Below are 24,757 nucleotides of genomic sequence, written 5' to 3' on the forward strand. Positions count from 1 at the left end.
TCTGTGTGGTGGAGAGGCCACAGATTGATAAATGTGCCCATGCATGTTCATGTAACCAGGGATAGGTGGCTACAAGTAGTTCCAGGTGTTCGACCCCCAGAGGTCTGGAAGTGGCGCCTAATAGTTAATATGCCCAGACACCTAACATTCTCAGACAGCTGCTATCGTCAGTCCCCGATTTCTGCCAGGTGGTGAGTGCATGGAGTCGCTCCTTGACATCTTCTGCATTGTCCTGATGACTAAAGATATTACATACTTTTTCGTATGGTTATTCACCACTTGCATTTCCTTTGTGAATACCTTCTCTGTAATTTAAATTAAAAATTTTAATTTTCATAAACCTCAAACAGTAAGAGGCAACAATCTAACCATATTCCCATATATTCAGAGAATTTTCTACCTAAGACGTGAGAGTTCCCCTCCACCTCACCTTTCAGATTCCACCCTGTGGAGGTGACCGGTGTTAGCAGGGAGCAAATAGCCCTCTCAGCCTGTTTCCTATCTTACATAAATAGATCAGTCTGTAAAGGCACTTATATAGTTTCTTAACAAAAATAGAATTGCACTGTGTGTGTGTATATATATATTGCAATTTGATTTTATGGATGCACTGTAATTATTTAACCAATCCCCAATTTATGGACAACTAGATTGTTCCTTTTTCTTTTCTTTTTTTTTTTTTTTGCTATTTACGCCATTGCAGTGATAGCCTCCATACTATCGTTTTTGTAGGCCAAATTCCTAAACCTGGGACCATGGGACAATAGCTCCTTTAAATTTAGAAGGGAGGGCCAACAGTCGGGAGGTCTTTGTGGCCAGGGGGCCTGCTGTGGCCTCGCCTCCTGCCCTGGACAGACCCACTCAGAGAGCTACCCTCCACGTTGTTCTCGTTCTCTTTTTGCCAGGACAGGGCAGACAGCACGCCCTCTCGGCGGTCCGGGAAGCAGGCTTAGCCCAGAGCGGTAGGCCGAGCGGTCCCCACAGTGTTGGTCAGGGGAGGCTCATGCAGAAAGTGGACTCCTCTGTTGGGAAAGAAAAGAGGCAGCTGAGTGCAGCAGCGGCGCGCAGGCCCTGATCAGATGTCAGACCTGAGACCCCTGGCGTCAGCCAGGCCCGGGGCTGGCGACGTTCCTGGCGACAGCTGGACGGAGGCGTCCCTGGCTTCTCATGCCCCATCCTTCCTCCTCCACAGATCTCCCTGGTGAGCCAGGAGCCAGTGCTGTTTGCCCGCTCCATCACAGACAACATCTCCTATGGCCTGCCCTCCGTGCCCTTTGAGACGGTGGTGGAGGCTGCGCAGAAGGCAAATGCCCACGGCTTCATCATGGAGCTCCAGGACGGCTACAACACAGGTACAGAGCCCAGGAGCATCCTCCACCGGGCCTGAAGGTCCACCCTCAGGGATGTGACCCGAAATTCACATAACATGAACTTAACCATTTTAAACGCACAATTCAGTGGCATTTAGTACCTTCACAATACTGTACAACCACCAATTCTATTTAGTTCCGAAACATTATTACTTTTAAATAACATGTGTGTATTGTATTTATTACAATTATTTACTATTATATTAATAAATTAACATTTTAATTTAATAAATTTAACAATATGTTCATTCATATTATATATTTCATTATATTTAATATACTTTACAATTTTAACTCTTGAAAAGGAGTTATTCACATGGTTCAAAACTAAAAAATATATAAAATGGTATACAATGAAAAGTTTATTCCATCCATTTCTCCACCCCCCGTTTCCTCCTGCCCCCACCAAAACCTCTTTCACTTGTTTCTTACGCGTCCTTTTGGAGTTTCTTTATGCAAATATGAATATGTATTTTTATTCCCTCCCACCCTTTACAGAAAAACCAGCACCTTATATTCTGCCCCTGGCTTTTTTAACTGAACAGAATATCTTGCGGCCTCTGCAGATTGAGACCCAGACAGCTGCCATGGTCTTTTTTTAACAGCTACATAGTGTTCCAGTGTATGGCCTTTATAATAATTTACTTGGTAAACAATTTATTTATTCAGTTTCCTACTGATGGACATTTGGGTAGGTTTGTTTTTGCAGTAACAGTGCTGTGAGCCACACACAGCACGTGTACCTCGCTGCGCACGGGAAAGTTGGTCTGTAGGGAAAACTCATCGTGGTGGGTTTGCTGTGCAAGGGGTGTGCATCTGTAATTGTGATCCGCGACTTGCGCATTACAAACCCCTGGGCACAGAGGTGTGTAGCTGCAGCCCCGTCATTACCAGCCATGGGGACTGCACGAGCTACACTGGCCCAGGAAGAGAGGGGGCTTGTCTCCCCACAGCCACACCAGCACAGTGGATTATCAAACATTTGGATGTTTGCCGAATTAATGAGTAAAATTTGGAATCTTGGTGCCAACTGCGTGCAGTCGTAATTGGCATGCATATTATGAACGCAGAGGAACAGCATCCTTTCATGGAGTTTGAGAGCTGTGGGTAGGCCCAGCCGCTGGCGCTTTTGGCCACACCTTTTCCCGAAAGCTCGGCTCCCCCTGCGGCAGGGAAAGCAGGGAAAGGTGGAGGAGGGGCCTCTCGCTCTTCCCTAGGCTGCCCCGGCCTCGCCTCCCGCTCACCTGCTCCTGTGCCTCCGCCACGCAGAGACCGGGGAGAAGGGCGCCCAGCTGTCAGGTGGCCAGAAGCAGCGGGTGGCCCTGGCGCGGGCTCTGGTGCGGAACCCACCCCTCCTCATCCTGGACGAAGCCACCAGCGCGCTGGATGCCGAGAGCGAGTACCTGGTGAGTGGCCAGGTGGCGGGGTGGTGCCAGAACAGGGAGCAGCTCCAGTGGTTCAGTCCCCCCTCCACCCGGCAGACAGGTGCTGGGAAGGGGTCTCCCAGGCCGCCAGCTTCCGGGACTGGGGTGTCCCAGTCGAGGTGGGGAGCCGGGGAGAGGAGCCCGGGGCCCGGACTGCAACTGTGCGAGAGGGTCGTGCAGGAGCGTGGGCCAGGAGCTCCGCCCTGCCACGCAGAACATGAGCAGGTCTCTTCCCCTCTCTGAGTCCCACTTCCCTGGGAAGGAGCATCCAGCAATGATTTGTAGCTGACCAGCTACCTCAGTCTCTCCCCGATGGACCCACTTATTACGCAGGTAGGTATTCTCTGCGCTCCTCTGGTACCAGGCACGTCCCAGGCGCTGGGGTCCCAGTGGCGGCTGACCAGACAGACAGAGCCCTGCCCGCTTGGCGTTTCCAGTCCAGGGGGAAGACAGATGATGAACGAGGAGACAAGCAGGAGTTCGGCCTGTGGCCTATGCTCCACAGAAAATGAAACCGTCATGTGATAGAGATTGAGGGGCCACCACTGTCAAAGGGAAACAGAACCGGACATTAGTTACAGCTGGAAAAACAGCTTTTATGCAGTAACTCTGGCAGATGGGGAAAGAGCTGAGCTCCATTCTGATTTGTGCAGAGGTGACAGCGGTGAGGGGCGTTGTAAAGGGAGAATGAGGGCGTTGGGAGCGGGACAGAGCAGGGGCTCAAGGGAGAGCTGACAAAGGGTTGGTCAGCGTGAAGGCGATTAGTCCAGCGGGGTCGCTAGCTGGCAGCCGTTGAAGATAGGATCCCACCCTCCCGTAGAGGCTGGGAGGCCAGGCCCTGTCCTTCCTCATGACCGTGTTTCAAAGGAGGGGCCCTCAGGTCCTTGAGGAAGACTCCTGAGTTGTAGGAGATTCTTGTATATAGCCCAGAGGGACAGAGGAAGGATCTGCAATTTTAAGCCCTTTTTGGTAAATGCTGTAAGAAAGGGAGGTCAGGCACCTACCACCAGGTGTTGGCTGGAACAGTCGATTCTCCTGGCCGCACTGAGCACTAGGGGGCCAGGGCTCATCCCTGGACAAGGCCTCGTGCTGGAGTGGGGAGTCTCAGTGCACGGTGTGGAGGGGCTTATCTGTGCCGAGAGTCTGCAGTTCACGCGATAGAACCAGGGTCATCAGGTACCATTTGAGCTGAGACCCGAAAGGGAAGGAGCCAGCCATGGGGAGTTCTGGGGTAAGGGCAGAGGGTGAAAGGCCTGGAGCAAGTTCACAGCCACGCCCGAAGGCCAGACGGGTGGGAGTCAAAGAGAGCGAGGCGCCAATAGAGTCAAAGGGAGAGAAGCTCCCCAGGCCCTGGTAAGGAGTTGGAGGGATTTTTTTTTTATTGATAGATTTTATTTTTTTAGACCAGTTTTCAGTTTAGAGAAAATAGCACAAAGTATGGAGAGTTCCCTTATATCCCTTTATCCGCCCCCCGTTTCCCTTATTATTAACGTCCTGCATGGGTGTGGTCCATTTGTTACGACTGAAGGACCAATATTAGTGCATTGTTACTAACTCAAGTGCGTAGGTTCCGTTAGGGGTCACTCTCTGTGCTGTCCGGTCTGTGGTTTTGACAAATGCAGAACGTCACGTGTCCACCATCGGAGATACAGAATAATTTCACAGCCCTAAACTTCCCCAGGAGTCTGGGTGTTATCCTAAGTGGGACGAGAAGTTGTTGGATGGCTTGGAGTAGGAATTCAACAAAAACTGATTAAACATTTAAATCCGTGTGGGGAGTGGAAAAGGGAGCAGGGCAGGAGAGTTGCCAGCATCCAGATGAGAAGCAGTGGTGGTGGAGGCAGAAAGAGGGGACAGAGCGAGAGAAACTGGGGAGACAGGATCTGCAGGGTTTGCTAATGGGTTGGATTTTGGCAATGAGGGAAGGATGAGGAATTGAGGCTGACGCCTTTGGGGCTGATGGTGAGACCATCACTCAAGGCCAAGGTTAGAGGAAGGAGCAGGAGGACCAGAAGACAACCAGCTTGGGGCCCATGTGTCACTCACGAGCCTTGCCTCCTGTGGGCACTGAGCTCTGTCCCCAGGAGCGGAACCCAGAGAGCAGGTCATGTGCAAGCCCTCGCTTTACAGATGAGGAACTGAGCCTCAGAGAGGTTAAGCATCACTAGGAAGTGGTGGAGCTGGGCTCCAAGCAGGACTGGGCCGGGTTGTGGGTGGCTGAGGCAGCGCCCATGTGAGCCAGCCCCTCCTGTTTCCGCAGATCCAGCAGGCCATCCATGGCAACCTGCAGAAGCACACGGTGCTCATCATCGCGCACCGGCTGAGCACGGTGGAGCGGGCACACCTCATCGTGGTGCTGGACAAGGGCCACGTGGTGCAGCAGGGCACACACCAGCAGCTGCTGGCCCAGGGCGGCCTCTACGCCAAGCTAGTGCAGCGGCAGATGCTGGGGCTCGAGCCCTCCTCAGACTACACAGCTGTCCACCAGGAGCCACCGGGCAATGGCAGTAACAAGGCCTGACCATCAGCCCCTGCCTCTCCTGTGGGGCAGAGGCCCTGGTGCCCGCCTGGCAGGCGTACCCGTTGGGGCCCCCCGGCAGCCCCCGGCTGCCCTCCGAGCCCAGGCCCACAGCACTGGAGGTGACCTGCCATATCCCACATGTCACTGCTTCCTGCATCTTGCCCCTAGTTCCCACCCTGTTCCCTGGGCCACCACCAGCCCCTTGCTGCCATGAGCCACCCCCTCCAATCTGGGCAGTGGGGACACCGCTGGTCTCTCCATCTGGTCTCCCCAGGCTTCTAAGCAAAGGTAGAGCCACCTTTTTAAACCAAGATCTTACCAGGTTTTTACTGCTAGGTTCCATGGGACCCAGTCAACTCCTAGATTTCAAAAACATTTTTATAATTGGGAGTAATGGTGGGCAAGTTCACTGAGGTATTCTAGAAACTTCTGAACCAGGAGTGAGTAACCCTTCCTAATAGCCTGTGGGACATCGGAGAGAACTAGGCCCTTCCCCTTTGTCCCGTGAGAGAAGGGGCTTCCCTGTCCCAGTGGGAGGACACAGGGAGGGGACTTTCTGTCTCTCCTTCTTCCCAGCTTCGTGAGTCAGGCTAGGGGCTGGCCGGGAGAGTGGCAGGCGCCTGTCTGCCTGTCACCCCTGCCACCCTGCCGAATCCAAGCCAGTCTCACTGTGAACCACTGCGAACCTCAACTGGGGGAGTGAAGGGCTGGCCAGGCCTGGCGGAGCCTCGGGGCGTCCCGGCCCAGCACCCAGCTTTAGCCCCTGGCCCTGCCTCCTCCCTCCCCCCTCCCCGCCTGGCTGGCACCCCCCCACCACCACCACCACGTCCACCTGCTGCTCTGCTGTTTGAGGCCCTTTGGATGTCTGGGAGACACATTCTCCTCCAGTTCCGTGGATGGGATGGTGGCAAAGCCTGGGGTCTGGCTTTGTGGGGGGGGGTTGTAAGATGTTGGCAGAACCTGGTCAATAAAGTGTACTACCTCTGATCCTTGACCTCTGACCCCTTCCTGGGCCCTCTGCCTCATCACCTGGTTAGATTTTTCCGTCAGATCCAGCTCTCCTCCTGCCTGGTGTAATTGTAGAAAGACCTTGGGTGGTCTAGGGCCTCCCCCAGGTCTGGGAGCCTCCCGTCTGTGCTCTTTGTGTCCCCAGGATCTCCAGCGCAGACGTTCGTGTCTGTCTGTCTGTCTCCAGGGGGCTTGTGCAGGGTGATAGAGACCTGTCTCCTCTACATCCCTGGCCACCCGTGCCTCTTGGGAAAGCCGAGGCCCTGCGAATGCCACCTGTTCCTTTCTGTCGGGGACCAGGCACCCCGCGCCCGCTCCAGCCGGTGGAGCTAAGCAGTGTGACAACAGAACGGCTCCATCAGAAGGAGGCTGGGCTGGACGCAGGAGGGCCTCCATGGTGGTTATTACTGGCTGGTTGTGCTGAAGTCTGGGTCCTAGGAGAGGGGCTGCGGCAATGGCTTTTTACCAACTGGTAGAGAAGTATTTCAATGTATTAACTACTGGTCCTTATGTCATACTGCATAGACCAACTCAGTGTCAGCCATGTACCTATTTTCCTGCCAAATAAACCGAGGCCTAGAACCCAGACTGTGGCCAGCTGGGTCCCCTGCTTGTCCTCAGAGGCTTGGACCTGTCTTGAGCATCTTATCTATCCAGGACCCTCTGACTCCTTCCTGGAGAAGCCATTATGAGCCCTAGAACTGTGTTCCACAGCAAGAATGTGCTCGGGCCCAGGCCGGGGTTCCAGGTGGAATCTGAGAGACACCGAGTATGTAGTGTCCATTCCCATTTAAGCCTCACAACAACCAATTTTCTCCCCATTTTAGAATTGAGGAATCCAAAGCTCAGAGAGGTTAATTGATTTACTCTATACCACACAGCCAAGACCCTATAAGCCACGCCCACAAAAGTACGGAATGAAAAAGTTATGGGGCATCATATTATCTGGACTCTAACTGTGCTTGGATCCTTCCATAATAAAAATAAATAAAAAATTTTTAAATGCTGTGAAAACCCAACAAAATATGTAGGTGAACTAAATTCAGTTAGGAGGAAAACTGAGACAGCTGTAAGTGACTTCCCTACTTATCTTCCCCTCCTTGGGCCTCAGTGTTCTCACCTGTCAAAGAGGAGGTGTTGCAAAGATGGAAGAAGAGAGGGAACTCCTGCCTGGGGAGCTGGGGCTCCTGGGGAGGAGGGGGTGTTAATTTCCCGGGCCTGCCATAACAAATTACTGCAAACTTGTGGCTTAGAACAACAGAAACTCCCTCTCTCACAGTTCTGGAGCCTTAAGTCCAACGTCAAGGGGCCAGCAGGGCCACGCTCCCTGCCGAAGGCTCTAGGGCAGCCTCCTGCCTGCCTCTTCCAGCTGCTGGTGGCTCCCGGCCTTCCTTGGCTTGTGGCTGCATCACTCCCATCTCTGCCTCCGTCGTCACATGACCTCCTCTGTGTGTCTCAAATCTCCCTCTGCCTTTCTCTTATAAGGACATTTTTGGTTGGGTTTAGGGCCCATGTGCATAATCCAGGATGATCTCATCTTGACAGCCTGAATCACATCTGCAAAGACTTTTTCCAATAAGGTCACGTTCACAGGATCCAGGGATCTCACACGGATCTCTTCTGGGGGAGCGGGGGAGGGGCACTGGCAGCCTTCATCCAAGTGGCTTTGCATCCCTTGCTCCACCCCTCCTCAGGGACCGCTGCCCTGGCGCAGGGCCACCTCAAGACTTCCTGTTTGGTTTGGGGGCGGGGGATTAAATGCTCAGAGGGCAAACAGGGCCAGGCTTGGGTCAGCTGTTGTGAAGGGGGCTGTGGAACAGACAGTAGAGGCTCTGGGCTGGCCTGGCCTGCTGCCAGGTTCATTTGTTCCTTTGTCGATCAGATTCTGTTCTTTGGCTGCTGCAAACCCTCCCACGGAGTCTCGGTGCCCCAAATCCCAAAAGCTCCCTGTGGCTACAGGCCCCCTGCCTCCCTTTCGGCCTCAAATGTGACCCTCAGTTGCTCTGTTCTAGCCACACTGGCCTTCTTCCTCCTGGTGCTTGAGGAAGCCAAGCTCATTCTTGCCTCTGAACCTTTATACTGGCTGTTCCTTCTGCCTGACACACTGTTCCTTCCACTCGGTTCCCAGCTGATTCCTTCTCATTCCTCTCTCAGCTCACATGTCCCCTCCTCCACAACAAGTCCTGAATGTTGGGTTTCTCCCAGTCTCCCTGATCTGTTATCATCACGGTACTTGTCACCTCCTGAAATTTTCTCTGCCTTGTTTGTTCTATTTCAGGCACAGGTCTACATGCTTCGCATGAGCTAGTCACTTATCTTCAGAAAACCCCTAAAAGGCAGGTACAATGTCATGCCCATTTACAGATAAGGAAACCGAGGCACAGAGAGGTTAAGTGACTTTCCCAAGACCACCCAGCTAGTAAGGGGCAGAACCAGGATTCACACCCAAGAAGCATGTGTATGTTTGACCCAACCACAGCACACCTGTGCGAGTGAAGATTTCAGGGCATGGGTTGGGAAGGGTATATTGACATTGCAGCAAGGGCTGCAGATCAAATATTAGACTTGAGTTCTCAAATAGAAGTGCTTCCAACAACCAGGCAGGTATCATAAGGGAGCAAAGCTGTCTATGTGTAGGAAAAATGACAACCTCCTCGGTTTCTCTTTTGCTTGTTCACTTTGACATGGTGCAGAGAAATCCTTCTGGTCCATTAAAAACAGAATATGAGGCACGCTTGAGGATAAATGGCACCAAGGCTCTGTCAGTAATCAGTGACAATAGGGGGTGGTGGGGACTATGGCAAACAGGAGAGCTTTACCAGTTTCAAAGGGAGGGCTGGGATCTGGCTCCAGCCCCTTGGGGCCATGCAGGAAAGCGGCCGTGAGTTAGCAGATCTTCAGATGTTTCCAGAGAAGTTGGAAATTCCAATTTTAATGTGAGATTGACTGCTTTTTGTAGATTGGCTCAAATTATTTTTATAAAACCAAGGGTCAATAAAACACGTCTCCAGCCTAAGGGTCACCAGTTTGCAGCCTCTATGTCGGACATTCCAGTTCTCCAACGTCCCTGGAGCTTCCCCATCAAGGAGTTTTAACCTGCCACGGAGGGCCCCCCGCCCCCCCCACACCCAGGCCCATGCCAGCCCAAGCTCCTCTCTCACCCATCCCCCCACCCATCTCTTCACCTCATGCCTCCCCTCCCACGCTGGGAACTCCAGCTTCTTCTTCCTCTCCCATGTCTGAGAGTCAGCTCCAGCTCCCCAGCTTGCAAACTCAAACCCCAAAGTGGGCCCCAGGCAGACAAAAGAGCCTTCCGGAGAACAAGTTGACTTCTCTTTAGAAGGCAGATATGATTTTTTTTTTAAGATTTTATTGTTTTCCTTTTTCTCCCCAAAGCCCCCCCTGGTACATAGTTGTACATTCTTCGTTGTGGGTCCTTCTAGTTGTGGCATGTGGGACGCTGCCTCAGCGTGGTTTGATGAGCAGTGCCATGTCCGCGCCCAGGATTCGAACCAACGAAACACTGGACCACCTGCAGCAGAGCACGCAAACTTAACCACTCGGCCACGGGGCCAGCACCCAGATATGATTTTTTTAAATAAATATTTTATTTTGGAATTATTTTAGATTTACAAGAAAGTGGCAATGATCATAGAGGAAGTTCCCATATACCCCTCGGCCAGTTTCCCTTCTATTAACATCTCACTCGATCGTGGTACATTTGTCACAACTGAGAAAGCAGCACTGGCAATCGCTGACAATGAAACTCCAAGCTTTTTTTGTCTTTCACCAGTTTTTCCACTAATGTCCTCTTTCTCTTCCAGGATGCAATTCAGGGTACCACATTGCATTTAAAGATTTAAAGGGTTTTTTTAATTGTTTTTATTGTGGTAAAATACACAGAACATAAGTTTACCATTAATGACATTTAGCATACTCACAACGTGGTGCAACCATCACCATTATCTAGTTCCAGGACATTTTCATCCTCCTCCCAAAGAAGGCTGTGCTCGTTAACAGTCGCCCTCCATGGTCTCAGCCCACAGCCCCTGGCAACCACGCATCTGCTTTCTGTCTCTACAGATTTGACTATTCTGGATATTTCATATCAACAGAATCATATGCCATGTGGCCTTTTGTGTCTGGCTTCTCTCACTCAGCATCGGGTTCTCAAGGTTCCTCCACGTTGTAGCAGGTGTCAGTGCTTCCTCCTTTTTATTGCTGAGTCATAATCCATTGTACGGAGGGACCACATTTTGTTTATCCATTCACCCATTGATGGACGTTTGGGTTGTCTCCACCTCTTGGCTGTTGTGAACAGTCACGTTTTATATGGACATACGTGTTCCGTTCTCTTGGGTGTATGCCTGGGAGGGGAACTGCTGGGTCAGATGGTAACTCTGCGTTTAACATTTTGAGGACCTACTGAACTGTTTCCCACAGCGGTGGCACCATCTTCCCTTCCCACCAGCAGACGACTAGGGCTCCAATTTCTCTGCATCCTCACCAATGCTTGTTATTTTCTGTCTTTATTTATTTATTTCAATTATAGCCATCCTAGTGGGTATAAAGTGGAGAGCCACGATTTTTTAAACTGATTTGTTCTCTGTTACAATTAATTTAGCAAATATGGCTACCTTCCTCTGTCCCGGGCGCTGCGATGGGCAGTCAGGGGAAATCGGTCCGGTCGCCCCTCAGGGAATGCCCAGGACCGGGAAACAGACAAGGAAACAAAGAAAGACGAGACAGAATGGCGATGAGCACGGGGACTGAGAGGACCCAGAGCAGGCGTAATCCTGGCGGGATCGAGGGGCAGGGAGAGGACAGAGGCAAGGCCGCTTCCCAGGAACGCGACCCGTGCAGTCACGCAGGGCCCCGCACGCAGAAGGGCCCCACACCTGGTTTAATGCTCTGCAGCCGCCCTCTTGAAAGTCTGAATAATTTTTGAACAAGGGGGCCCTGATTTTCATTTTGCAAATTATGTAGCTGGTCCTGGGTCGTTGTCCTAGGTGGAGGCAAGGGTTTGGGGAAGCCCCTCCCCACAGCTGCATCTTTGGCATCTGGGGGAGGGGACGCAGAAAATTCTATAACCAGGACTCTGCTCTGCACCCCCAGATCTTCATTCTGGGCATTTCTCACACCTGCAGTTCATCCCCTCCCCTCCCGCTGCCTCTTCCATCTTCCAAGCTGGTCCCTTGAAGGTGAATTAGCGCATTAGGCAGCAGATGGGTTTTTCCAAATGGCTGGTCTGGGCAGATTCTGACCCAGAGCATGTGTGTTGGGAGGAGGCTATTAATCTGATTTGGGGTCACAGTCAGAGCTGACAGCTCCAGGGACAGAAACCCAGGACCTCAAGATGCTGCTCATCAGCTGCAGAGCTGGAAAGGATGCTGAGGGTGGGCTCTTTGGGGCTGAGCATCCTCACGTGGGTGGCAGGAATAATGGTCTCTCCACAGCGTGTCCCCTGTTCATTGCATGGTGGCTGTGCCAGGGCTCTTCCTCACCTTCCCCTCAAGCTCTCAAATCTGCTTTTCTCCTCAAGTCTGGCTGAGACCTCCCCTACCTCAGGAAACATCCATAGCTAATGGGTTTGGAAATCTGTCTTCCTTTTCTTCAGGGTGGCTTGGTACAGTTTTGCAGGTTGTGGCCTGCACAAGGGTGCTCAGCTGTAAGGGTGAGCCCCCATTCACAGCCTATAGAGCTCAAAACTTTACACCAGGGGCAGGTGCCCTCAAAGGTGTGCATGGGCCAGGGGCGGGAGAGGGACAAAACATAAGTGAGTAAACGGGACCAGCTGTAAGACATTAGGGAGCAGTGGGGACTGTAGTGAACTGGAGACCTCATTCGCCCTTTAAATGGGGCTCCTACTGCTCAGCTCTGCCACGTGTCACCACAAGGAAACGTGTGCTAACCTGGTCTTCCTATTTCTCAAGGGAAGTTGGCAAACCACATTTTGCGCTTTCCCAGTTTAACTGTAGGCGTCTAATTCGAACTTTTAAAAATACAAACAGGTCAAACAAAACAAGTCTTTGGGCCCCTAGACTGTGACCTCTGGCTTATAGCCTCAATTTAGCTCTGAATCATTCCCTCGATTATTTTTCTCTTGGGTATGAAGCATTGGTGTGGATGTAGGGAGAGAGAAGTTCTCATTCAGTGCTGTGACAGCACAAACTGGAGAGCAGCTTGTCTCGTCTAGTAAAAAAGTCGAGATGAGCAAACTCTATAACCTACGATTCTGCTCTTAATATACCTTAGAGGAGTGGCTTGTTTACTTTTAATCTAGGTAAAAGTCACAGAACATAAAATCCACCATTTAAACCATTTTAAAATATAGAATTCAGTTGCTTTTACTACATTCATACTGTTGTGAAACTATCATTACTATCTAGTTCCAGAACATTCTCTTTATCCCAAAAGGAAACCCATATCCATTAAGCAGGCACTCCCCATTCTCCCCTCCCCCCAGCCCCTGGCAACCACTAATCTGCTTTCTGTCTCTATGGATTTGTCTATTCTGGACATTTCATACAAATGGAATCATGCAATATGCGGTCTTTTGGGTCTGACCTCTAAGCATAATGTTGTCAAGGTTCATCTATGTTGGAGCAAGTGTCAGTATTTTTTTCTTTATTATGGCGGGATGATATTCCATTGTATGGCTAGACCACATTTTGTTTATCCATTCATCAGCTGATAGACATTTTGGCTGTTCCCACCCTTGGCTACTGTGAATAGAGCTTCTGTGAACATTTTGTACCAGTTTTTGTGTGGATATACGTTTTCAATTCTCTTGGGTAAAACTATTGGGAGAGGAATGTTTTCTCAACCTTTTTTTTTTTTTTTTTGAGGAAGATTAGCCTTGAGCTAACATGTGTGCCCAGCTTCCTCTACCACAGCATGGCTTGACAAGCGATGCGTAGGTCCACACATGGGATCTGAACCAGTGAACCCCGGGCCGTCGAAGCAGAACATGCAAACTTAACCGGCACCACCGGGCCGGCCCCTCAACCCTGTTTTTATTGCAATCCTCAATAAGAGAAATATTTTACCTTCCTACCAAGTACACACATACGTACACACACAAAACAAAAGTTTCACAAAAGAATCTTAAAGTATTTATTACAAATTATTCTGGCATGTCATTTAAGAAAAAAATGACCTATTAATGCCTCAGGCAGTTTGAAAAACACCAATTAGCCCAAAGATGTTTATAGCAGCCTGGTTTGCATTTGCAAGCACTAGAAACAACTGCTATGTGTTTCATTTGGTTAGAAAAACAAAGTGTGCTACAGGACATATGGTGGAATATTATGTGGAAGGATAAAGGGATATATTGGATCCACACATATTAGCTTAGATAGATGTCCTAAACATAAAGATGAGCAGAGGGGCCGGCCCAGTGTCGCAGCGGTTAAGTGTGCACATTCCACTTCAGCAGTCCAGGGTTCACTGGTTCGGGTCCCGGGTGTGGACATGGCACCACTTGGCAAGCCATGATGTGGAAGGCGTCCCACATATAAAGTAGAGGAAGATGGGCACGGATGTTAGCTCAGGGCCAGTCTTCCTCAGCAAAAAGAGAGGGATTGGCGGCAGATGTTAGCTCACGGCTAATCCTCCTCAAAAAAGTAAATAAATAAATAAATGAAAATTAAAAAAAAAAAGATGAGCAGGAAAGCATGCTGCAGAATGATAGTATATTATGATACAGTTAATTTATCGATGATAATTAATATACACAAGACAACATCAAATATATTTCTTGGATATATAAATATGCGTGTATAGTTTAAAAATAGGCTGGGAGGCTACCTGCTCAGTTCATGTCAGAGTCTGGCGACTGGAGACAGAGGGACAGTGCTTTACTCTTTGGTTAAGAATAACAGTAGATACACAGCAAATAGAGGAAAATGTTAACAACTGTGTTCTGAGGGTGCAGGCACATGGGTGTCGGTTATATTGTTACATTGTATATACTGTGTGTTGGTTATATTGTTCCATGTACATTTCTGAATATGAGAACTTTCCCCAGCGGTTGGGGGAATAGAACACTCAGAACAGACTGAACCCTCGCTCGGTGATAAGAGCTCACCTGGCCCGGGAAGACTTCCGGAGAGGAGGTAGAAAGCAGCTGTTCTGATTTCTGTTTACTGAAAACAGAAGTTGTTGAAAAGTCCAAGAGCGAGCCAGCGCGTCCAGCCAAGGAGTTCTCCCAAACCTGAGCAGCCCCTGTGGCATCTCCTCCCTCCTCTCTCTCTCAGAACCTCCGCTCTATAATCCTGCCCTCCTCCTGGGCCTGAAATTCTAGACAATTCCACAGAGCAGGGACTCTGGCATCCAGCACCCAGCCATTACTGCTCAGGTAAGTTATTTCTGGCCCCAGGTAGGAGAGCTGTTATGATTTCAAATAATAATACAGAAGAATTCTTTTTTTTAAAGATTGGCACCTGAGCTAACATCTGTTGCCAATCTTCCTTTTTTTCTTCTTCTCCCCAAAGCGCCTCGGTACATAGTTGTACATTCTAGTTGTGGGTCCTTCTGGTTGTGCTATGTGGGACGCCGTCTCAGCATGGCCTGATGAGCGGTGCCATGTCTATGTCCGGGATCCGAACCAGTGAAACCCTGGGTCACCAAAGCAGAGCGTGTGAACTTAACCACCCAGCCACAGGGCCGGCCCCAGAAAAATTCTTTAACTTTTTTTTTTGGCAGGGGGCTCAGAAAGAGGTTAATTGTTTAATGTTTACTTTTTTTTATTGTGGTAAAATACATATAAAATTGATCATTTTAACCATTTTAAATTGTACCACCCAAAGGCATTAAGTGTACTCAGAATTTTCCTTTAACTTTTCAAAAGCACTGTTTTACCTCCTTTCATCTGAATGCCCAGCCTGCAGATATGGGTAGGGGGATGGATAGATGATGATGATGATGGCTATTCCAGCAGAAAGCATTTTCAATGCGCTGAGCACTAGTCTAAGTGTGTTATATAATATTAACTCTTTTAATCCTCACAACAAGCCTATGAGGCAGCTATTAACCCTGTTTTTCCAAAAAAGAAAAAATGAGATTAAGGAGCCTGCAAAAAATCATACAGCTATGTGACAAAGCTGGGATCTGAACCCCTGACTCCCACGCTGGAGCCCTTACCCATTGCACTAGGCTGACTACAGGCTTACACATATATCCAATTCCCCACCCAAATTCTTCACCTTTTTTTTCCCTTTGCAATAAGTCGCTAAGGGTCACCTGTTCTAGCCAAGGACTGGGGATCGCTGAAGAGATGTCTCTGCTGACTCACCAACAGGGAAGGATGGAGAAACAGAAGATCACCAGTGATTTCCCTCTATTGCTGTTTGTTCTTTCCTCAGGGCAAGAGGAAATTGTCTGTTTAAATAGCTGAGTCACCCCTGGGCGGTCCCAACGGCGACCTAAGATGACAAAGACATGCCTCATGTTATTGCAGCTCTTTACCTTTGACAGCCTGAGATCAGTCATTCAGCAATGATGATGACTGAGTGCCTACTGTGTACCAGGCCCTGAGCTAGACTGTGGGTCACCACGGAAAATAAAGGTACAACGTCACCTATGTTCTAATGGATCATGAGCCCCAAATGCTAAAAGGACAAGAGAGTGATTTGAGAGAGGGGCGCTATTGGAGCTTGGCTGATCTGAGGAGGTGACATCTGAGCTGAGGGCTGAATGAGAAGTGGGACCAGCCATGGGTAGCTGGGGGAAAGAATGAGCCAGATGGCAGTCTGATGGTGCCTTAAAAAGCTGAACCAGGGCCGGCCTGGTGGCCCAGCGGTTAAGTTTGCACGTTCCACTTCTCGGCAGCCTGGGGTTCACCAGTTAGGATCCTGGGTGCAGACGTGGCACTGCTTGGCAAAAGCCATGCTGTGGTAGGCATCCCACATATAAAGTAGAGGAAGATGGGCATGGATGTTAACTCAGGGCCAGTCTTCCTCAGCAAAAGGAGGAGGATTGGCAGTAGTTAGCTCAGGGCTAATCTTCCTCCAAAAAAAAAAAAAAAAGTTGAACCATATGAGCCAGCAATTCCACTCCTTGGTACAGACCCAAAAGAAATGAAAACATATCTTCACACAGAAACTTGTACATGAATGTTCATAACAGCTCTATTCACTACAGCCAAAAGGTGGGAACCACCCAAATGTCCATCAGCTAACGAATGGGTAAATAAACTGGTATGTGCAGACAGCAGAATATTATTCCACCATAAAAAGAAAAATTCTGACACCTGCTACAATGTAGATGAACCTTGAAAACATTATGCTAATGAAAGCAGCCAGTCACAAAAGGCCACACACTGCATGATTCCTTTTGTACGGTATATTCAGAAGAGGCGAATCTATAGACCAAAAGCAGATTAGAGGCTACCAGGGCATGGAGGAGGGAGGGATGGGCGGTGACGGCTTTAACGGGTGTGAGCTGTTTTTATGGGGTGATGAGAAAGTTTTGAAAAGTGGGAGACTTTGTGGTTGCCTAACGTTGGAAATACGCTAATATCAATGAGTCTGTACGCTATAAAATGGTCAATTGCATGTTATGTGAATTTCACCTCATTAAAAGGAAAAAAGATGGGAGTGGAAAAAGATTATCAGGGCAAAGGAGTAGTAAGTATAAATACAGCCCAGGAGGCGGGCAGAAGCTTGGACTTGGTGGAGCAGGAAATGGGCAGTGGGACGGAAGCCTGGAGACGGTAAGGGAGGGAGGAGAGAGAGGACGGAGATGGGTGGTGTGGCTTCTTGGGGACGTGTTCGACTTATTCTGAGAAGACTGGAGAGCATTGTTGGGTGTTGATCAGGGGTGACATGATTGATCCTTCTGGCTCTGTGTGGAGAACATTCTAGACTGGATGGGGACAAGAGAGGCAGCAGGCAACCCCCCACCCTCCAATTCCCCACCCCGAGGCAGCCGGGGTGGTGGGGGGGCAGCAATTGCGTCATCACTGGGCCTTCCACAATCCTTATTCAGGATGTCCTGCCGTTATTTACAACTGGAGGGGCCATGTGAGTTGACCGTGCTTTGAAAAACACTTCAAGGGATTTTCTGCTCTGCGTCGGACAAAAAGGGGCCAGTCAGCAAGGACCCTGGCGCAGCTATAGAAGCCCCAAATAGATCCTCAGTTGAGGCTCTTCACCTTTCCTGGCCCAGATCAATCACGCACATGCCCAGAGGCAATTAGAGACTCGATAGCTCCAAGCACTGACTCCGCTCAAGGCCAGAGTTGACAAAGTCTGGTCAGCTGCCAGATGTGAATTCCCTGACCTCTGACCCTCAATTATCTGGCTTTTCTGGACATCAGCCGGGAGAGAGGGAAGGCTTTTTCCAAACGGGAGCCAGCTGGAAGCCAGGAATCATGTACACTGGTTAAGGACGGGATTTTCCAGAATAGGAAGATGGCTGATTTCGGGACATCTAAATTGAACATCCTTTGTGTCCCACTGCCTCCAGGCAGTCTCTCCTGATTTCCCATTACCCCTGCTGATCTTCTCCATCCTCATTTATTTGACCTGTCAAGGCTTCCCTGGTATGTTGCTTGCTCTTCGAGAAGCTAGAAGCTTCTTAAAGGTTGGACCTGTGCCTTTCACACCTGGGTTCCACACATAGTGGGTGTGCTCCTTGCTGGAAGTAGGTTCTCTAACCATAACCGCCAGATGAGATCATACATCTCCCTACCTACTCGATATCTCCTTCCTCATGTCCCAAAGGCACCTCAGACTCATCATGGCGGAAGTGCAGCCTCTGGAGATTTTCCTCCCAAACCTGTTTTTCTTACAGTCAAGTCCATCTTCGTTAATGCCACTGTCTGCCAGTTGCTCAAGCCCGAATATCTGGCCGTCATACTTGACTCCTCCCTTTCTTTGTCCCCTACGGTTCATCTCTTGGCAAGATGAGTCAGACTGTCCGCTCAGCCTGCTGGGTTGGATTCTATTTCTCCGTCTCCTTTGTCCCTCCAGACCGAAGCTGCATCTCCCCTGCAGGGCTGCCATAATAATCTTGTCTCAGCTCCCCTCTTGCCCCACCCTTATAATCCATTCTCCACACTGCAGCCAGCCAAATCTTTTTTTTAACTAGACTTTATTTTTTAGAACAGTTTTAGATTTACGGGAATATTGCAAAGATAGTACAGATTTCCCATAACCTCCTCACCCCATTTCCCCTGCTATTAACATCTTATATTAGTACAGTCTATATGCCCCAATCAATGAAATGAACCAATACTGATATGTTATTATTAATTAAAGTCTATTCTTTATTTAGATTTCCTTAGTTTTTCCCCTGATGTCTGTCTTGTGTCCCGGGACCCCATCCAGGAGACCACGTTACACGGAGTCGTCCTGTCTTCTTAGGCTTCTCTGGGCTGTGACCCTTTCTCAGACTTTTTCCCTCGTTTTTGGTGACCTGGACACTGTCTAAGAGGACTGGTCAGGGGTTTTGTAGGTTGTCCTCTAGTGGAATTTGCCTGATGTTTTTCTCATGATTAGACTAGGGTTGTGGGTTTGCGGAGGAAGGCCACAGAGGCAAAGTGCCACTGTTATCACATCATGTCAAAGGTACATACCATCTCCCTGACTTACCACTGCTGATGTTGACCTTGATCACTGCTGAGGTGTGTTTGTAGGTGTCTCCACTGTGAAGTGACTCCTTCTCCCCCTTTCCACACTGTCCCCTTTGGAAGGAAGAATGCTTGTATTCGCAGCCCACACCTTAAGGAGTGGGGAATCATCGAGATCATTAAAACTGTAAATCAGATCTTCTCACTCCTCTGGTTCAAACCCTGTGACAACATCTCCTGCCTTGGGAATAAAGCTGACCCCCCCCAGCCCTGGGTGGCCTGGCCCTGCGCCCCCCACCTCGTCTCTGCCATTTGCCCTCCCTCACCACATTCCAGCCACACCAGCCTGTGTCTTTTCCTCAAACATGCCAACTTTGTCCCCACCTGCCCCCTGCGCAAGGCTCCTCCCTCCGCCTGCAGCCCCTTTCCCCCAGTCCTCTCCGGCTCAGCTCCTTCTCCTCATGCAGGTCTCTCTCAGCTCACATGTCACCTACCCTGGGGGATCCAGGACAAATCCTGGGGGAAACCCTGAACGCCATGAGGGTTCACCAAAGCCTTTTTTGTCCTAAGGGCATTGGTCACCCCACATGCTCAGACTGCAGTGGCCTTGTAGAGAGAGCAGCCAAGACAAACCAGAAAGAAGCTGGCGACATGCTGGAGCTGGCCCGTGTAGACTCGTGAGGGCGCATTGGGCTCCTATGTCTTCCAAACTCCACGGTCATGACTTCATGCTGGCAGCTTGAAATCAACCTGGTGGGAGTATTTACACCCCAGAAAGTGACGAGTGCTACGAATCAGGGCTTTTTTTTGCCCTGGTAGCTGATCACTAAACATTTCCCCAGACCCCACTGAGGGATGGACAGACCCCAACCCCAGGGGCTGGTAGAGAAGTTTGTCTCGATGCTGAGCAAACCAGAAGAAGAAAAGGAACAGGGAGAGAAAATAATTCCTGAGAAGTTGTCACAGGTCTGCCCGCCCACAATACACATCAGCCAGGTGCATAGGGAGCTGAGTCTAGGAGCTTGATCTGAGGTAGCCCCGGCTGGTAGTTCCCTAAGAGCCTGGCAGAAGCAAACACGAATCTTCTTCAGAGGATAGCTCACTCATTCTAGACCTCAGAGAATGCCCGCAAATCATTTCCCAAGGGCAATGAACTACATGCAGTTGAAGAAAACCAGGCCCACAAGGAAACAGAGAACTATGGGCAAGAACCGGCAGACAGAGACCCACACAGACCTCAGATTCTGGAATTATCCAACACAGATTTGAAAACAGTTATGCTTGCCCTGTTTAAGGAAATCATCGTCGGGCTTGAAAATGTTTACAAGGAGCAGAAGGCTATAAAAAATGACAGCAGATTTGATAAAGAACAAAACAGAACTTCTAGAAATTATAGTAATAATAATGATAAACTCAATTGTTGCATTTGGCAGTTCAGACACAGCAGAAGAATTAGTGAGATATCAGAAGAAATGATCCAGAATACAACACAGAGAGACAAAAGATAGAAAATGCCCAAGAGAGAAAATGAGAATGTGACGATTCCATGAGATATTTTAAGTTTGCTTGGAGTTTCAGACAGAGCGGCGAGAGAGAGTGGAGAGGAAGAAAGATTTTAAGAAATAATGGCTGGGAGTTACCCAGAACTGATGAAAAGATGTCAGGCTACAGATTTGAAGAGCCCAAATATTTGTTGACTAAGTGAATGAAAGATTCCTTGATAAGTGTGCCCTGTGCCCCCGCCCCCACGTGTGGGCTGCAGTGGGTAGAAACCCCCCACGTTCTCCTCCCAGGCTTTGCACACGGTGGGAGCCAGTCCACGTAATTGAAAGCCTGTCAGCCTGCTGCCAGCTTTTCGTGCCAGATGTCCTTCACCCACTGCTCAGCCTTTGTTGTCTTGCCTCGCCTCCCTAGTTATCTGTGTGGTTTAAAATAGACAGGCAGGGAGAGGAATGTTGCCCAGCTACTGAGCCGAAACAAGCCCAGCTTGCAAGCCCAGAGATTCTCCAAAACTCTGCCCTCAGGGAGGAGGGATATGTAAACCCGCTTAGCAGTCTTTCTCTCCTGGAACAAAGGGAAACATTTCCAACCCAGAAGAACAACCCGAGTGCCCCGCCAGCTGAGAGGGAAGGAGGACAGAGGCTCAGAAAGAGTTGGTGTAGTTTTCATTCCAAAAGTCTGTTGAGTCCCTACCCGGCGTCCGGGGAACCACACACCACCCAGACCAGGCTGTCGGGGCTGACTTGTCAAGGCGGCATGATGTGCCCCATGTGTGCTTTTCTATAAATCTAATGCCTTGTTTTCATAGTGAAGGAGCTGAGACAGGAAGTAGTCCCATTTTCCAAATGGGAAAACTGAGGTACAGGAAGCAAAGTAATTTGCTCCTCCTCTCAATTGCCAGGACCCAGGTTCTCTGGTTACTCAGGCGATTTCTTCTCACTGAAACTGCATATCATCACTTACTACCAAGAATCAAGTTCCCGTCATGTACAAAGTGTGCCACCTGACTCTGTTGGGGACCGTTGTCTGGTTTTCCTGACCCTGGAGTTTACAGTTAATTGGCCAGATCAAACAAACCCAGGTGGCAAAGGTTTCAGAGGGCTTACAAGGGAGAATACAAACAAGTACAGGTCGATAGATTTGCAAATGGTAGACGTGGCTTGCCAGAGGAAGCTCTGGCACCTGCTACAACGTGGAGGAACCTTGAACATTAGGCGAAGTGAAATAAGCCAGACACGAAAGCACAAATATTGTATGATTCTACTTACATGAACTATCTAGAACACGAAAGTTCACAGAGACAGAAAGTAGAATAGAGGGGGGGGTGGGGGGGGGGGGGGGGAAATGGGGGCTGTTGTTTGATGGGGACAGAGTTTCAGTTTACGATGAAGAAAATATTCTGGAGCCAGATGGTGGTGATGGTTGCACAACAATGTGAATGTACCTAATGCCACCGAACTGCAGATTTGAGAATGGTTAAAATGGTAAATTTTATGTTATGCTTATTTTACTATGACACACAAATATTTTTAAAAAGAGGTAGCTGAACTAGTTCTATATATATTAATAGAGATGAACCTCAAAGCAGAGAAAGAAGAATGTTGCATAATATGATACCATTTGAGTTTTGTTTACCAAAAAAATACCAAAAACAATACTAAATAAATGTGCTATGTATCTACATGTACAGATTTTAAAGAATAAAAATGGTCTGGAAAAATGCACCCCAAGTAGAGTTAATAGAGTCAATAGCGGGAGAAAGGATGGAGACTAGAGTCAGGGGGTCAAAGGCGATCTTAGGCTCTAACTTATTTTTAAAGGAGGATGGTGTGGCAGGCTGAGTAATAATCCCCCAAGTAAATCCACATCCTAATCCTCAGCACCTGTCACTGTTGCCTTATTTGAAAAGGGGCTTTGCGGGTGTAATGAAGTTAAGGCTTCTGAGATAGAGTCCTGTGTTATCCCGGTGGACTCAATCTAATCACAAGGGTCCTTATAAAAAGGAGGCAGGTGGGTCAGAATCACAGGGGGAAATGTGACAACAGGATTGGGGCTCTGAGTGGTGCACTTTGAAAATGCAAGGAAGCCACCAGCCAAAGAATGTGAGAGCCCTCTCGAAGCTGCCAGAAAGTCAAGGAAGCAGACTCTCTCCTCCCAGCCTCCAGAAGGTACTAGTTCTGCCGACACCTTCAGTTTAGGACTTCTTGACTTCAGACTCCTGATGTCCAGAATGGTAAGAGAATAAATTTGTGTTAAGTTGGTGGTGGTTTGTTAAAGCAGCCCTAGGGAATTAATACAGATGGGTTCATATATTACTTGTGCAACTAAACATTATGAAAATTATATAAATAAAGGATGAGAGACTTGGGAGGAGGGAGCAGATTTAGGGTGGCTCAGATAAGACAGCCCCTGTTGAAAGCCGAGCGTGAACCAGGTGGGCTTCTGGAAATACTAAAGCTAAGAATATGAGGTGGGGAGGTGGGAGGCGACTGAAGTGTGAGATGATGTAAGGCGGTGAGCATGTGCAGAGTCACTTCAAGAACCGCAAGGTGTTAGCGAAATAAACTCGCATCTTCACACATTTTCTGCCTAAGATGAGACATGCAAAATTTCACAGTGATTAGAATGTTCCAGATTTAGTGCCTGAATTAACACCTTCTGCCGGGAAGAATCTTTACTTAAAAAAAAAAAAAAAGCCTGCATGGAATTAAAAGAAGAAAAACCACTCAAATTATTTTCAGTCCTTATGGAGGAAACGGAAACTTGGGCAATGTCTGCTGAGGGAGCTTCAAGTGCTTTTGGAACTATCCGTGGGTCGATACTGTTATTAAGGAGTCACATTGATTTATCTTCTTTAGCAACATGATTTCAGAATGACAGATTCCATCTCAGTTGAATAGGATCCCAGTCGCTTTAAAAAAGCAAGGGAGCGGGCGGGAGGGCGGAGGTGAACAGGTAGCTTGAACGTGCATTGAAAAAACTTCCGGTAAGGAAACATTGTTAACAATGGTTTTTGCTTTATCCCCCTTCGCTACTGTTTGAATCTGATTTTATACCATTTTATGACTTTAAAAAATTAGAAAGTGAGGGGAGCATAACTCCCACCCCTTAGGTGTGGGCTGTGCCTAGCGACTTCCTTCCAAAGAGGACAGTGTGGAAAAGGAGAAAAAGAGCTGCTTTGCAGTGGAGAAACTGGACGAACTCCACCTGCACAGCACCAACGGTGATAAGCCATGTTTGGTAGCATATACTCTTGATATGATGTGATGACAATGGCACTTGGCCTCTGTGGCCTTCTTCCCTAAAACCCATAAGCCTGGTCTAATCATGAGAAAAACATCAGACCAATTCCAAGAGAAGACAACCTACAAACTCGCTGTGTGTGATCCTCAAAACCGTCCACGTCATCAAAAACAAGGGGAGTCTGAGAATCCGCCACAGCCAACAGGAGCCTAAGGAGACGTGAGGACTGAAGGTACCATGGTGTCCTGGATGGGATCCTAGGACAGAAAAAGGACATTAGGTAAAAACTAAGAACATCTATAGCATGGACTTTAGTCAACAATAAAGACTCAATATTGGTTCATTAATTGTGGCAAAGGTACCATACTAATGTAAGATGTTAATAACGGGAAACTGGATGAGGGAATATGTGGGAACTTTCTGAACTATCTTCTTGATTTTTCTGTAAACCTAAAACTGTTTTAAAAAATAAAATCTATTAAGTTAAAAAATGGTTCAATTCAATTTCGAGGAAATTATTCTACATATCTGCTCACAGAAGTACACAAAGTTGCATATACATGAGTGTTCACTGCATCATTCTGTATGGACAGCTAGAAATCTAAATGCCCACAATGGTCATTCTGGGATACTATATGGCAGTTAAAAAGAACGTGGTGTAGCTTAAAATACTGAATGCCAGTTGCCGAGTGGTAAGATCCTACTTCTGCTGCATGAAAGGTTACATATGTGCATGTGTATTTAGATGTAGAAAAATTCTACGAAGAGGAACACAAAAGTGTTGATTGTGGTTGCTTCTGGAATATGAGATCAATAGCTTTATTTTTAACATTTCAGTTTACATACTTTACTGTCTGGACAGTTTACAGTAAACAAATATTTTAAGTATTTGAATGTTAATTGGTATATTTTATTATGAAACATTTCAGATTTGCCAAAACGGATAGAGAATAATATAATAAACCCACCACCCAGTTAAGAAATGAAAGATGCAAATTACTTTTATAACTTAAAAAAGCCCCAAACACCCAAACCCTATAAAGGTTCTTCTTTAAATACCATCTTGAGAAAGTTTCAGTTTCTCCCTAGAGAGTTGGCAAGCACAGTGCCTGGAAAT

The 24,757-nt window shown here is 48.4% G+C and overlaps 1 protein-coding gene across 2 annotated transcripts in view; it reads left to right on the forward strand.

The window, feature by feature from the left end:
- The window catches only part of ABCB9 (ATP binding cassette subfamily B member 9), a 28,132-nt gene extending 21,863 nt beyond the window's left edge, over positions 1-6,269 (forward strand). For both annotated transcript variants that reach the window (XM_046638841.1, XM_046638842.1), the window contains exons 10-12: positions 1,193-1,352; positions 2,640-2,776; positions 5,055-6,269. In XM_046638841.1, coding sequence (XP_046494797.1) covers positions 1,193-1,352; positions 2,640-2,776; positions 5,055-5,315 — 558 coding nt within the window. In that variant the 3' untranslated portion in view covers positions 5,316-6,269. The remainder of the gene's footprint in view (positions 1-1,192; positions 1,353-2,639; positions 2,777-5,054) is intronic.
- Positions 6,270-24,757: the final 18,488 nt, after the last annotated feature.

Source organism: Equus quagga, chromosome 15 (genome assembly GCF_021613505.1).
Source record: "Equus quagga isolate Etosha38 chromosome 15, UCLA_HA_Equagga_1.0, whole genome shotgun sequence".
NCBI classification, from domain to species: Eukaryota; Metazoa; Chordata; class Mammalia; order Perissodactyla; family Equidae; genus Equus; species Equus quagga.